A 15,994-nucleotide genomic window follows, 5' to 3' on the forward strand; every position below is an offset into this window, starting at 1 on the left:
TACTCTCCATGGATCTTGTAAAAATCTTAACCTTTCAGTGCAAATAACACTAAAAAAATAAAATGAAAACCAAAACCCAAAAAACAAACAACTGCAAGAAGAAAAAACATAGGAGTAAATTTCAGATTTGGCAAAAACTGGACATTACAAATTTGGTCGTCTGTGGGACAGGCATCAGAACCAGTGTAAAGATGCAGCCCTGGTTTGGTGGTTTGGTGATGTGTAAGCTGAGCGTTCTGAGTCGGTGATCCTCTAACGTGGGCTCAGCACATTTGCTAAGATCTTCTTAACACAGTATTTTCTGAATCGTGGTTCTGTAACTTGTCTGTAATTCCCACACCTTGCACACATTTTCATAGCTCAGTAGTAACCTCCTGACTTTGAATTTCAAAATATTTCCCTGAAAAGGCACACTGTGCCGGCTGAAACTTCCTCTGTTAGTAGAAAGAAAAAAAAAAAAAACAGATGCATCTGATCCATATTTTCTGCAATGTGAATATAATACATCCCTCCAATTTTCTATTCTCAGATTAAAAGTCCAAACAAAAAGAAAAGCAGAAATTGAAATTATTCTAAAAACTGAAGGAAATGGGTATTTAAAGTACTCTTTTGGTGCTATAGACAGATAACTTGCAATACAGTTTGCCTGGAAGGGACAGGTTTCTGAGTGTTAACAAAAACTAAAATCCAGTGTCTTCTGTATAGTGGAGCTGTGTATTCATGGACCCTAAAAACACACTTTGGCACTCTTTAGTATTGATTCCAGTAGCTAATACTATGTAAATCAGCTGTCTAACTTTTTAAGGCAGGATCTTGATATATAGTCCAGACTGGCCTTAAACTTGTGATGCTCTTGTATCTCTTCTCTCAAATGTGGGTATTGAAGCATCTGCTGCCATACCAACCAATTTCAAGAAAAAAATATAATTATCTGATAGTGAGTTACAAATTATAAATAAATTAAAAGCTAGAATTACTAAGCCAAAAAGAAAGAGTAAATAAGAACCAAGAGTGGGAAGGATGTTAGTGATGTAAGGCAAAGAGCACAGTGAGTTCTGGGACTTGCCAAAGAAGAATAAATAAGCATTTTCCAAAGAATAAATAAGCTAATATACACACCAGAAATCAGAACAGACCCACACGCTCACACAATTTTTAAGCAGGGTGTTGGAATACATAGAACCAATAACAAGCAATGTCTGAAACTTATTTTTTGAAGATAGACAATTCAAGACAGTCTACAGAATGGGAAAAAGATCTTCACTAACCCCACATCTGGCAAAGTGCTGATCTCCAAAATATGTATAAAGAACTCAAGAAACTAGACATCAACAAACCACATAATCCAGTTTAGAAATGGAGTACAGCCATAAACAGAGAATTTTCAACAGGAAGAATCTCAACTGGCTAAGAAACACAAAGAAATGCCCAACATCCTTAGCCATCAGAGAAATGTAAATCAAAACAACTCTGAGATTCCATCTTACAACTGTCAGAATGGCTACAATCAAAAACACTGATGACAGCTCATGCTGAAGAGGATGTGGAGTAAGGGGAACACTCCTCCATTGCTGGTGGGAGTGAAAACTTGTACAGTCACTTTGGAAGTCAGTATAGTGTTTTCTCAGAAAATTGGGAATCAATCTACCTCAAGACCCAGTTAAGCCACTCACTCAGGCATGTACCCAAAAGATGCTTTATCCTACCACAAGGCAACTATTTTCATAGCAGCTTGATTTGCAATAGCCAGGACCTGGAAACAACCTTTATGTCTCTCAACTGAAGAATGGATAAAGAAAATGTGGTACAATTACACAATGGAGTACTACTCAGATGTAAAAAACAATGACATCAGGAAATTTGAAAGAAAATGGATGGAACTCGAAAAAAAATCATCCTGGTCTGTGAGATCCTTAGAACCCAGCAAGAAACCCTGCCACCGTGCTGAGGGGATCTGGAGAGGTAAGTAAGTGGCCACACAGCTGGACAGTCCCTGGGGACTGAATCCAGGTCCCCCCAATTCCCTAAGCTTTTCTGGCCATCCAGCAAAGTATGTTCTCTGATGCTGGCTTTCTTTCCCCATTCCATCCTGCCCCCAACCACTCCTTTTCATCTGCAAGGACCTTGGATCCCCCAACACAGCCTGTTTCAGGGCAGAGGAGATTTGAGAGCCTGCTCCAGTGCTGAGGGGACCTAAGAGAGAGCAGACCAAGAAAAACTCCCAAGTACACAGTCAGCCAGAGCAAAAATTAGACCAAGACACGAAGGAAGAGATGGGCAGGCGCCAATGCAAAAATTCCTCCAACATTCTGAAAAACAACATGGTAACACAAGAATCCGGCCACATACTGGCTTTGTGGGAGCCTTGGCTGTTTGGATGCTCACCTTACTAGACCTGGATGGAGGTGGGAGGTCCTTGGACTTCCCACAGGGCAGAGAACCCTGACTGCTCTTTGGGCTGATGAGGGAGGGGGAGTTGACTGGGGAAGGGGGAGGGAAATGGGAGGCGGTGTTGGGGAGGAGGCAGAAATCGCAAATAAATAAATAAATAAATAAATAAATAAATAAATAAATAAATAAAAGAATCCAGCATCCTAACTCAGAAGAAGTAGAAGAAATCAACTTTAAATGTAACCTTATGAAAATGATGGAGACCATTAAGTAGGAAGTTAAAAACTCCCTTAAAAAATGGGAGAGAAGACAAACAAAAAGTTAAAAGAAATTAATAAATCCTTCAAAGATACTCCCCCCCAAAAAAAACAAGAAAAAGCAATCAAACAGGTAAAATAAACAGTTCAAGACTTGAAGACCAAAATCCCAACAAAATCCCCTGGGAAGGGGAACTTGAGATTATCTCCTTGGTGGAATGGGGGCTGGTGGAACTAGGAACTTCAGGGAACAAGCTGCGGGGTGGGCAGAGGGGGAGAAAGCTGAGAGAAACGACTTTAGAGGGGGCTTTATTGGGTCACGGCTGGGGTCGGGAAGAAGCCTGGTGCAAAGGAAACTCCCACGAGTCTACAAGGATGGCCCAGCTAAGACTCTCGGCTGCAGTGGATTCATAGCCTGGACTGGCCATCCAGATTGTGACTACCCTGGATGTCTCCAGAGAGCCTTCTTCTGGTGACTGATAGAGGGAGATTCAGAAATATGACCAAACATTAAGCAGAACTTGGGGAGTCCTACTGAGGACAGGGAGGAGGGATTGTAGGAGCTGGGGGTGGGGGCTCAGGGGCACCTCAAGAAAACCCACAGAAATGGCTAGCCTGACTCCTGGGAATTCAGAGTCTGAACCAACAACCAGGGAGCCTGCCTGGGACTGACGTGGGCCCTCTGCATATACGAGACAATTGTGTAGTTTGGCCTATATGTGGCACCCCTGGCAATGTGAGAAAGCCTGTCCCTGGAGCTTTGGATGGCTCTTGGGAACCTTTTCCTCATGCTGGTTTGCCTTGCCTAGCCTGAATATGGGGAGAGGTGCTTGGTCTTATGGTGGTTGATAAGCCAGATTTTGCTGATTCCCAGGGGAGGTTTATCCCTTTCTGAGCAAAGGGTGGGTTGAGGGGGGCAGGGAAAAAGTGCGAAGAGGTAGTGGGAGAAGAGAAGCGAGAGGAGACTGTGGTAGAATGTAAAATATATAAATACATTTTTAAAAAGACAATTCACACAAAACCTTGCACAGGCAGCTCATTAAAGATGCTTACCAAGTAGGTACCAGAGAACGCACTTAAACTAATTAGCAGCTACACAAATGGAAGACACAAGGCATAACTTACAACCAGTAGGTGATGCCTGTGTCAAGTGCGTGAGGCAGGGACCTCAGGCTGCCTGTTCAGTTGGTGTGTGTGTATGTATGTGTGTGTATGTATGTGTACATACATGTGTGTACCTTGGTAGGATATCAGTCAGGGAACTTCAGGCTGGCTGGTCTGTCCGTGTGTGTGTGTGTGTGTGTGTGTGTGTGTGTGTGTGTGTGTACACCTTGGTAGGATATCAGTCAGGGAATTTCAGGCTGCCTGGTTTGTCCATGTGAGTGTGTGTGTATGTGCGCATATGTGCATGCATGTGTGTGCGTGTATGTATGTGTACACGTGTGTATGTGTGTGCGTGTGTGTGTGCCTTGGTAGGCTATCAATCAGGGAACTTCAGGCTGCCTGGTCAGTCTGGGTGAGTGTGTGTGTGTGTGCATGTGTGTATGTGTGTGCGTGTGTGTACGTGTTTGTACATGTGTGCATGTGTATGTGTGTGTGCATTCGTGTATGTGTGTGTGTACCTTGGTAGGATATCAATCAGGGAACTTCAAGCTGTCTGGTCTGTCCGTGTAATTTTTGTTTTTTTGTTTTTTGGTTTTTTTCGAGACAGGGTTTCTCTGTGGCTTTGGAGCCTGTCCTGTACCTAGCTCTGTAGACCAGGCTGGTCTCGAACTCACAGAGATCTGCCTGCCTCTGCCTCCCGAGTGCTGGGATTAAAGGCGTGTGCCACCACCGCCCGGCTGTCTGTGTGATTGTGTATGTGTGTGTGTGTATGTGTGTGTGTGTGTGTACGTGCGTGTGTGTGTGTGTGTGTGTGTGTGTGTGTGTGTGTGTGTACCTTGGTAGGATATCAATCAGAGAACTTCAGGCTGGCTAGTGTGTTCTTTGATAGGCTATGACAAAAGGACCCTGAGGCTGACTAGTGTGTGAACCTTGGCATGGACATTTTGGAAAGCAGTTTGACCTTTCGAGTTAAGCTTGAGTATTTCCAATTCTCCTTTCAGACATATTTATCGTTCATCTGCATGTCTATTTATAGCTATTCAAGCCACATAACTCCTACCTGTGCAGAAGAAGGGGAGGATTTCCATAGATTATGACTTATTTACAGAGGGTATAGTAAAGAGAGTGAATGACGGTGTGGAAATGAATCGAGCCTCCAGTGTGAGGCCAAGGCAACAGCTGCTCGGCAGTCCAGACTCTACGACTCCCTTAAGCAATGCTGCGAGCCAGGCGACAGCAGCTATGGTGTCATAGGACAGCGGCTGCCTTCAAGGATAGAGGATTCCCACCCACACAAGGACCTGGGGGCAGTTACTTCAGCACTCACTTCGTGCAGAGTCGCAGAACTCACTCCTGCCTTCCTAACGTATTTCCATGCATGTGATCAAACGGAAGCATTATGAATATTAAAGTTACAAGTATCTCTTTATGGAAATTTCTCTATCAAATCTTTCCTCGTCGTGTTGTCTTAGCCTGGGGCCCATTGGGATATCTACCACCTAAGGTGGGACATCCCTCCACCCACCTTGTATTCTCTTTCCTTCTCGCTACCATCAGGAGTGGATTCTAGGGACCTTGTGAAATCAAACAACTACTCTACCCCTGGGCTGTACCCGTGCTACATTATTGCTACTTTTCTTTTTAACTTGAAATTTTAAAAAGTCAGTTATTCATTAAATATTTTTGGTACATCCAAAATATTTCAGTAACATTTAAACTTACTATATTTAACTAAACAGAAACTAGGTACAATAATGAAAATTTTTTTTATTGCTGCTCCTGCAGAGATCAAGGGTCTTATCTGAGTTCATCCAGCGGTTATAAATATTTACCTTATAAAATATTTTTTTTCCGAGGGACGTGACCAGATTCACTTGCCAAGTGAGAGGGTTCAAAAGTGAAGTTCAGGAGATTAAGAACTTACCACACTCCCCAGGTTTGTTTAGAGTACAGATCTTGACCGAAGGAATCACAAAACTCTAGACATGTGTGTTTTGTACCTGTTTCCTGGAATTTCATCAAAACATTCACGAGTCTCACAGAGGTGGACCGAGGTCTGCTGGCCACAAGGATGTGCTCATGTGGAGTAGCTGCTGGAGACGATCTTAAGCCTAGCCCAGGTACAGACATGAGATAAACCACTCCCGTCTCAGCTTGTCCTACACTGTTCTTACGGGTCTATCTCTCCTTCCCATGCTTTTGTGCTTTCTTAGAAAAAAAAAAACCGATTCAGATTTCCAGATCTGAGTTAACATTACTGGTTCTAAGCACAAGGAATCGCCTGAATATGATCATAAGCACATTCACCAGAATTAGAATTCAGAACAAAGAAGGAGCACAGCTAACAGGCTAGAATTTCCTCAAGAAACCAGTTGCTTAACCAAGTGCTTAGTGCACAAAATTCCCCTTCTCTTTTCTTATTCCTGGGAGGGCCCATGTTGGGCGCTTGGTTAAATTGTTGAAATCCTGAAATCCTGAGTACATGGTTAAGAGCAAATATGTTTACTCAGTAGACTTTTCTGGAGCATCGGATGGAGTGTGGGATTAACACTGGACAGATGACAAGAAATGATACCAGATGCGACTCAAAGGTTTCCAAAGAAAAAAGAAGTAAGAAACCAGAGGAGACGCTCAAGGAAGAGGAGCAGCGGCATTGGCAGGAGAATCGCTCCCTGTAGAGTTTGCATGGTTCAGGACAGAAAAGAAAACTATATCAAAGGGAGGCTAGAATCTGAGCAAAAGTTTGAAGGGCAGCAAAGAACGAATGGTAGGAGGCAAGAGGATTAAATTCAGTAAGAGAAAAGCTCTGAGTGCTAAGCTGAAGAGCTCACTGTGAGTCAGGGACTGAGGGGGGAGTTTCAGAGTTGGTCAACGGCTTAAGGGATATGGCGGCCTCTGGCTAACACAGCAGCTGAGCAGAAGAGGGCTCAGGGGTAGGATGTCCACTTTTTTCTTGTCTTAGATGTCTTCTGAGTATTGGATTAAGACATTCCAGGTTCCCAGGTTAGGATGCAGGGGCCTCCAACCCCAGGACCAGTTCCTAAAAGCCTGCCTAGTAGCCCAGCTCATCTAGAATGCATGGTCTTTGGTACAAGACTGGTTGCAAAGGACTCAGATAGGCATGGTGCACAATGGTCCTGTAGCTATCGGTTCTCTCAATTTCATACCCGGTACAGCACTTTTTGTAAAGCAAACTACCGTTGATGGAAGAACTCCACAACATAAAAATTTGGGAACTAACCAAGTTGAGAGTGTAGAAACACTGCTGATGGAAAAGTGCCCAAGGTACATCGTGATTGGCATGTATGAAGAGTCTTGAGCATCACCATAGCTGTGCTTTGAGTATCCCTATGTCCATTTGCCTATACCATCACCCCTTCAGCTCTCTCATGTATTTGTTTGTCTACTTTGCAGTGAGAGGGATTGAACACAGACCCCATACCAATCAACATCAACGGCTTCCAGTTTTCTTCTACTTTAGCATAAGCTAATACATTTCTAAAGTATGGGCTCCAGGGACATCACTGACATAAGACTGACACACAAAGGCCACTGTGGTGGGAGTTTGCCCTGGGAAGCCTGAATCCCCTGTCTAAATGCCTTTCTAAACACCCTTCAGAACGCGAGGGTCATGCGTGGAACTGAAGCCAGTTTGCTTGTTTGTTTGTTTGTTGTTTTGTCACTAATGAAACCAGCTGCTCTTCCAGAACTCTCCAGCGACTCTAGAGCACAGCTCGCCTTAGAAGCAGTACTGTCCTCATGCCGTTCAGGCACAGCGAGGTTTTGTGTGGATGATATTTTCTTTGACATGTGACATTTCAATCCTTGAGCATAGAATGTCTCTGAGTTTTGTGTTATCTCTTCAATGCAAAATATTTATTTAATTATCTCTTCTGCAGAAATGATTCGTGTTAATGTGTCCTGCCAAGCAGTGTATTCTCTCAGTTCAACAACTGTGCGTGACTGAAGCTGCTTCTCAAGTGGACAGAGACCTTGCCTTTTCCTAACCCTTGTTGATGTGGGAGGTCCTTCTGTCTGTGTGTTGTTTTTCTTGTTTAATGAATAGAGAAATTGCCTTGGCCTGTTGATAGGACAGAACTGAATGCTGGAAAAAGCAAGGCAGAGAGGGAGACACCATGGATCCACCACCAGAGATAGACATGCTGGAACTTTGCTGGTAGGCCATGACCTCGTGGTGATACACAGATTAATAGAAAAGGGTTAAATTAATATGTAAGTGTTAGCCAATAAGAAGTTAGAGCTAATGGGCCAAGCAGTGGTTTAATTAATACAATTTCTGTGTGATTATTTCGGTTCTGGGTGGCCAACAAACAAGCAGGCCCTCCTCCTACACCTTGTGAGACAGTTTGTTTCTAGGTGATAAAGTCCTTTTGAATCAGATTACTGATTGAAATTGCATTAATTCATGACACCAGTGGACAGGGAAACATTGGGATCATATTTAGCTTTTAAAATATCTTTAAGACAATGAGAGTTATGCAATTTCTCCATGTATGGTTCAGTCAGTATCATTCAAAAGTACAAGTTCTTTAGGAGTGAGAGGCTTTAGAGCCGATATCAAGCCCAATGTAGGACCGAATGAATGCAGAACTCAAGTCAGGCCGTAAGGAAGACAGCACCACATTGTGATGTCCTCACTAGTCAATGCACAGCTTGAAGACTGTGACATGCATGCTTCCTTTTCTCAACAAATAAAAACACAGGTGATGGGGGAGAGTCTTCTGTTTTGTGTTGATTTCATTGGTTAAATAAGGAGACTGACTTGGCCCTTTAATAGGACAGAAAATTAGGTAGGCAGAGTAGACAGACAGAATGCTGGGAGAAAGAAGCCGAGTCAGGCAGTCACCATGATTCTTCCACCCGACACAGACGCAGGTTAAGATCTTCCTGGTAAGCCACACCTCATGGGGCTACACAGATTATTAGAAATGGGTTAAGAGGCTGAAACTAATGGGCCAAGCAGTTTTCCGTGTAATTATTTTGGGTAAAGCTAGCTAGGTGGCGGGACGCAGCCACGCCGCTCATCACTACACACTGGTGCTCAAAAGATCAGTGCCAGTCCAGAGCCAGGCTAAGGGCTGCTCAGTGCATACCTTTCCCTGGGCTTCTGAGAGAAAATTGCAAGAGGTTCTTATATAAGCATGGTCCAGTCACAAAGGGAACTTTGTAGACAAACGCAGGCATGGGCAGGATCTCTTTGCTGTGGGAATACTATTGGCATACCAGTGTACTTTGAGCAGACTTTTTGCACATACGGCTTGAAGCACAGGATAGGGAAGTTTCAATTTTATACATTACAAATTACCAATTTTCTTCAATGCATCATAGCAATTTTCTTGATTGTGCACTGCACACAATCCCTTAACGCTACCAGAGATCCTGATCTTGCTCACTCTCCACCCAAAGCGAGCACATAAGTGTGTCTTACACATCTGCCGGCTATGGATAAGCAACACCGTATGCAGACGGACCTGATTTCTTAAGAATTCAAGCTTCTGTCTGCTAACACATTGACTCATGGAAACCAGGCTGGAGAGAGAAGATACAGGTCAAATGTTGAGCCATTGTACAGGTGGTCAGCGACAAATGCTCCCGTCTCAGGCAGAGAGCAAGCCCAGGAGGGAGGGGCTGGGGATGCTGTGAGTAGGATTGGTCCCACTGGGGGTGCACATTCTTACCAAGGGAAGAATAAACCATGAGTAGGGATGAAAGGAACATGGGAGTTGTGCAGCAACTACCTAACTCAGCCAGGGTAGCTGCGGCAGTAGAACAGGGCAGAGGGCATCCCAGAGAAAAGCAGCAGGAAGGTGAGATGAACCACACCCAGTTAGCAGAGGAGAAGCAGATGCCTGTGGTTCTGGAGCAATCACCCACGGGCACCAGGCAGACAGCAAGTGGCCCGCTTCTTTAAGGCCATCACGGCCTGAGATGGATTCATAGCTGTTGATTTTTGTTCAAATATGAGAACAGTTCTCTTTCTCTTCGCATTTTTTAACCTTGTTTGTGGACATGGCTATTCTTTATAGTTTACAAAATACCGTCATTTATCATCTCTATTATGCAGAGCAAGCAACCAAGATGCAACGGAGATGCCACCAAAGCCATAAAACACACGTGACAATGACTTCATTAAACCTCAGCAAGCCAAGACAGAAGAAGAGAGAAGTCACCTTCTCTGGCTATGGATAGCTGGAGGAAAATGTCAGTGAATCATGTCAGGCCATAGTAAACTTAACCAACAGGCATTTGGAGAAGACCACATATAAAGGGTGGAGTTGGCAGCAGGGACCTCTGTTGTCCTGGATCACCAAAACTGAACTGCGCCCAGGATGAGAAGGTGACCAGCTCCTGGGAGAACATCACCTATCACCCCCGTTCTTTTCTCCAAGGACATCAACAGCCTCTTCTCTAACTTCCACGTCACACAGGGACCAGGTACTTACTCACCCACCGTCATATCTTCCGCGGCACACCCTGGGGAATGTCCTGTTCTCAGGTGGTCCTTTCTCCTTTTCACACATACTAGTACTTTTTATATTCAAGCTAAAGGAGTTCGTCGGAGGGTTAAATCCTGACAATACATGTAAGCCAGCGAGCAGACCAACACTGTCAGTGCAGCCAGCACCCTAAAGGGACCAAGAGGGGACACAGGAGTCACCTGTGGCGAAGACAACATTCCTGGAGACCAGACGGTGCTCCACGATAGAGAACTGGGGGAGCTCGATCCTTTCCACGCCGGTGACAGCCTTGTCCCCGCCGCGCCAATAAAACTCAATGTCATCCGTCGTGTAGCCATCTACCAAAAGAGAGAAGCAGGGACACGGTGGATAGGAGACACTGTCACGTGACAACAACGAATAGCCTAAGAAATTATCTTTGCTAAAAGGAAATAATTACTCTGTTAGATTTAAAAAATATTTAACGTGCATCCCCGTGAGAAACATGAATAAATTAGCTTCAGTGTACTCGTGTGCTACCTCGGCAGTCTACTTTGTACCAGGAAGGGTCCTGAAAGGCAGATAACTGGGGTTCTGAGAGATGAGAGCTTGGGACCAGAGTTCTGAGTGCAAAGCATGAAATCATAGACACCCGGACAAAATCCAGTTGAGGATTTAAGCACATCTTTACAGTGAAGAACAAGATGGTGGGGGAAGGCAGGTACCAAGATTCAGGGGTGGTTACAGAGACTAAGGGCCCGCTCTCCCAATCATGGCCTGGTGACAAGAGCTCTCTCGCGGTGCCTGCCCACTTCAGAAATTCGGTTTGCTGGGAGACTCCTGGCCAAGTTACGCTGGCACAGGTACCCTCGTGATGGGTGATGACAATGAGGACTGTATCTCTCACCCGGCTCTGGGGACGCTGCTCACGTTCATGTGAAATGCAGGCGGCATTTGAGCGAGTCAATGGGAAACAAAGTGTAGTCTTAGCTAACCTCCCGGGAGTCTCCCAGGAGATCACAGCCAATTACACATTTATTTATTTCCGTCTCTTTCTGTGCATTCTTTATTTTTGTTGTTTCTTTTATTTTCCCCTCTCTTTCTTCATCTTGCTCCTCCCTGCTCCTTCCCTTCATATTCCCTCCATCCTCCCCTTTCTATGCTCTGTTACCGCTTTTCCCCCTTCCCTTATTTCCATCCTCCCTGTTTTCCCCTGGAGTCAGGTCTCATGACCCAGTGTTAGAATGTCCCATGCCATCTGCTTCGAGCTGGAATTACAGACCAGCACATTCACTTCGGCTTTTCAATTAGACCAATAAAACACAGATCTGACGGAAGATGCTGCAATGTAACAAAAGTTGGAACATGGAACATATATGTGAGTTCCTGGGGTCCTTGTGAGAAGTTTGGCTTCTTTTGCCCATTGCATAGAAAACAGCTGAGCGCTTTAGGGAGAGGAGTGGTGTAATCAGGTGTCTTATTAGGGAAGGGATTGTTAGGTCTTAAAGCCAGGAGGAAGGTACTTAGCAGTAGGTGTCACACTGTGGTCTACACAGAGGGACAACAGAGTGTTCTCAGTTGTGAGGACCACTGCAGGAGCCGTCAATGCTGAGGTACTGGACTATGAGAGCATCAGATAGATTAGTTTTATATATCTTCCTCCTGTGTTTCTTCTCTATCTCTGTTGCTCCAACCTAATTTTTAACCCTTGTGTCCCTACTCTGGAACATGCGAACCTGCTGCACCTAGGATGGCAGCAGAAGTCACTCCAAGAAGGTGGCTCCCGGCAGGAGCTAAAGCTGCTTCCTACATCCTACACAAAAGCTCACGGTCACTTTCTAAAATCCCCACCTTCTCAGCTGAGACTCTAGCCTCTCACGGCACAGAAGCTATCTGACTAGGACAATCCTAGGAGCTGTAGGGATTTACCATCTCTCCTCTGAGGCTCCTAAGCTCCATGGCCAATGTCCTTGGGGCTTCCACTCTGCATTGCTGGATGTGATTTTATATTCCTAATCCTCAAATCCACAGCTGTCAGGAAGCATGGACCCTGGTGCCCTCTAGCAGTAAAGGGAACAAGATGGCCAACTTCAGCCTCCCACTGTGCACTCCTTCAACGTGCTGAAGCATCACATATCCCCTCTCCCACCACAAATACTCTTCTATGACACCACCAGGGCAACTTCACTTAAGCAAGCAAACCTCTGCAGAACACCCGTTGAGACTCCTAATAAACCAATCGGTGAAAGACTCAACACAAACACTTGTTGAGACCAGTAATAAGCCAGTGTGTGACAGGTCAGGATCCATAGGTGGTGCCCTTCAGGTGGCATGAGGCACACCTCATTAGATGTCAGTGATCCAGCTTCCACTCGCCCATAGAGGCACATAGCGCCGAATTATCAATAAGGCATCGGCACACCCCTCAAATTGAAGAAAATTGCCAAGGTGCCGAAATGGCCAGCTTGTAAGGCTGTGATTCTGGCGGGAAATGAGTTTCCCTCCGACTGCCCAGGGTCCCAGCCGCCCAGCCACTCAAGCGTGATGAAGCAGATTGTAGGGAAATTGCATCTCGGTGTTCGCTCTCTTCCCGCGGAACGAATTGAGACGGGGAACATTTGTTTTCTCCCATTTCAGCACAGAGATCAGACTACTTAATCAGATTAGATTGAAGGACGATTTTTATACTGAGTCTCTCTCTCTCTCTCTTTCTCTCTCTCTCTCTCTCACACACACACACATACACACGCATGCATGTGCACACCCCTGTCTTTCAATTCTTCTGCTTGTCTCTCTCTTTGTGTTGGCAGTAAAATGGCAAGAGTTAATTCTCTAATACATTGTTTTTGTGTGTGTGTTGGGAATGATAGATACCCAGGACCCTGTGTGTGGTACGGAAGCATTCTACCTTTGAGGTGCCCCCTCCCCAAGCCTAATCTTAAGATAGTGATGAGCTGAACACTGGGGATGCTTTAGCAGAGATGCTAACTTACAACAGCAAAAATGACCAAACGCAAAAGGCAAGAAGAAGGAAGGCATAGTCTGATACGCACAGCTTTCGATTTCCAGGGTGCAGTTCTGCTCATCCAGGGGGTATCTCCTGAGGTCCATCATGCATGCTGCTGTGGTGGTGATCCTAAAACACATAGTGAGGGTTGGCGTGAGAGGCTTGCTGAGGAACAGGAGGGAAACTGCTTCTACACAGACATAAGTCACATCCGAAGAAGCTCCGTCCCCCCACGCCCAAGGTCCACTTGGCCAAAGCCCCCCTCAAGGCAAGCTGAGAATTCTGAATGAGTAGGGAACTCACGGAGCACACTACATCCTTAGCAAGCTTTATCAAGAAAGCGATGCTGTGCTTAGCTTCACTCCCTTTAATTGGGTTAAATCGGCAAATAAAATGTGTGCATATTAACGGTGTGGGGGACAATATTCAGAAACATGCATACATGATGAATGAAAGTGAGAAGAACTACATCTATAATTCAAAACTAAGTACGTTTTTTTCTGAATCAGGCATTTATTGAGCCCAAAGTTCCATCCCATTCCCTAAAACAGAGCCTATATTGAGAGGTTTACATTTTATTCTCTTTTTCATCTCCCACATACAACCTGAGGGCAATGCACATGCATGCACACACATGTACACATGCCTACAAGGCTGGGGGCATTGGGCTTAGCAGCCTCCCACTCATGGTGACACCATGGGGAGTCCAAGTGACAATTACGGGAACTGGACGGTAGGTCCTTCTCTCTAACAGCCATCTCTGCCATCTAGGATCTATTCAGACCTTCCCATTTGGGTGTAATAGTGATCCGTTTTATCTGTCCACTTGAGACATGATGTAAATAAGTGTTCACAGTTTTGCTTTCTTTGGAAGCAATACCGAGGAAGCCCCACGAATGCAGAGAATAAGACCCAAGAGCCTGCAAGCTGTAACAGGAAAGCCTCCAAGTGAGGGATCAGAGGAAGCACAGGCAGGGAAAGAAGAGTGGGAGCAAAGGACCGTGCCAGGGCAGGAAGAGAGAAGATGAGACTGTGCAGCATGGCAGAGCCTCTAGCTCAGCTCCCAGCCTCAGCAAGGAACCAGTGACTGAGGGAGACTGGCACTATTGATCCCTTGTGGAAGGGAGAAGTGCAGGGTGGCTCAAGCCACAGAGCTGAGAGCTTAAGCCTCGTGAATGGAGCTCGCCCAGTTTGACAAACCCTGGTAGCACTATCAACCCCAGCCTTCCCACCCTGTCAGGTAGCTTCTGTCTTTCTTTTCTTCTTTCCCTCTCTTTCTTTTTCTCCTTCCCTCTCTATTTCTTGTCTCTCCCCTCTTCTCTTTCTGTTTCTTGTCCTGAGAGGAGAATGACTAACTTTCAACTCCCCTTCCACAGTTGACCACAGTCTGAGAACTACGCTTTTTTCCTGAGGAAGAATGTTTTTATTTTAATTTAAATTTTAATAGTTTATTTTTTTTAATTGTTTCAATAATTCAACCAACTGAAATGGAGTATCACTGGGTGAGCGTGAGGGTTGGTGTGAACTGTCAACTCTACCAAAGTTAGGATCAGCCGAGAGATGGGCCTCTGAACATGCCTGCCAGGGATGCTCTTAACTGGGTTGCTTGAGGTGTGAAGCCCCACCCTGAAAGTGGGCTGAACTATGAACTATATGAACTATTTCCTAGCTTGCACCTCAGATTGAACAAAACAAGAGAGAGAGAGACAGAGAGACAGAGAGACAGAGAGACAGAGAGGCAGGCAGGCCCTGGCATGCACATTCTTCAGACTGCAGATGCCATGAGACACTAGACACTGTGATGTCCCCTCCCTGCTGGAATGGCAACTGGAAGTCTGAGCTAAGAGAAACCCCTCCTAGGAACCTGCTTTTCTTCCTGTGTTTGTCATGGCATCAGGAATACAACAAGACAGTGACGGTCTCTGCAGTTGATTTTTAAAAGGTTTTTCTTTTTTGCTTTTTGCCTAAGACACAGAACTGACTGGAATCTTCCTGGCTTCTGGACGTCCTTCACCCACTGACAGAAAAGCAGGGGACCATGAACAAATAGGGATAAAGGTAATGGCTGGTGTCCTGGACAGAGAGATACTAAACCCATCCCCATGCAGTTGGCAGTCTGCTGCTCCTGTTCTCTGTCTCTCTCTGTATAAATAATGATACATAATATTAAACAGTATTTATAAACCTATTTCTTCTTTTCTTCCCTTCGTTTCTCCCTTTCCTTCCTTCATTACCTTTATTTCCCCTTTCTTCCTTATCAGTGTTCTTTGGATTGTTTTCTTGCCCTAGGACATCAGTGCGCTCTAGCTGTGTTTAGGTCTGTGCCATGTACTTCACATTCACCGATTCACCAGCTGATTAGTTAAGTCTGTTATTATTCTTCTTTGTTATTATCATTCCCATTTGCAGATGCGCAAACAAGGGTTACAAAGAGCAAGTTGCTCAACATGTTCCTCGAAGGCAGAGCGATCTCGGATGTCGGCAGTCTGTACTGCGCACCCTAGTGAATCTCTGATGCCTCTTTGCCTTGTATTAATTTCTTAGATTCTCCCCAAATACTGAAGAAGACAGATGTGAGCATTAATTGGGATGTTTCTGGCTGACTACTTTCTGATCTTGCCAACCTTCTCAAATATAACCAGAATTACAGAACTCTGGTCCTGTTATGTCTCTCTTTTTTTTTTTATCCATTCTCTCCTATATTAATTATTTCATTTATTTGTAGTATAATTACAGGTATATGTAACCAGAACAATCTAAATTTATTTATTTTTTTA

General features: G+C 44.9%; 1 protein-coding gene across 1 annotated transcript in view; it reads right to left on the reverse strand.

Annotated features, from left to right (window-relative positions):
- The window catches only part of Gabrb3 (gamma-aminobutyric acid type A receptor subunit beta3), a 229,393-nt gene that overhangs the window by 22,358 nt on the left and 191,041 nt on the right, over nucleotides 1–15,994 (reverse strand). Inside the window, exons 5-6 of the mRNA XM_050140321.1 lie at nucleotides 13,264–13,346; nucleotides 10,432–10,569 (exon numbers count right to left, since the gene is read on the reverse strand). Of these exons, the coding sequence (XP_049996278.1) occupies nucleotides 10,432–10,569; nucleotides 13,264–13,346 (221 nt within the window). The remainder of the gene's footprint in view (nucleotides 1–10,431; nucleotides 10,570–13,263; nucleotides 13,347–15,994) is intronic.

Source organism: Alexandromys fortis, unplaced genomic scaffold (genome assembly GCF_014885135.2).
Source record: "Alexandromys fortis isolate MF-2015 unplaced genomic scaffold, M_Fortis_MF-2015_v1.1 scaffold_39, whole genome shotgun sequence".
Classification (NCBI taxonomy): domain Eukaryota; kingdom Metazoa; phylum Chordata; class Mammalia; order Rodentia; family Cricetidae; genus Alexandromys; species Alexandromys fortis.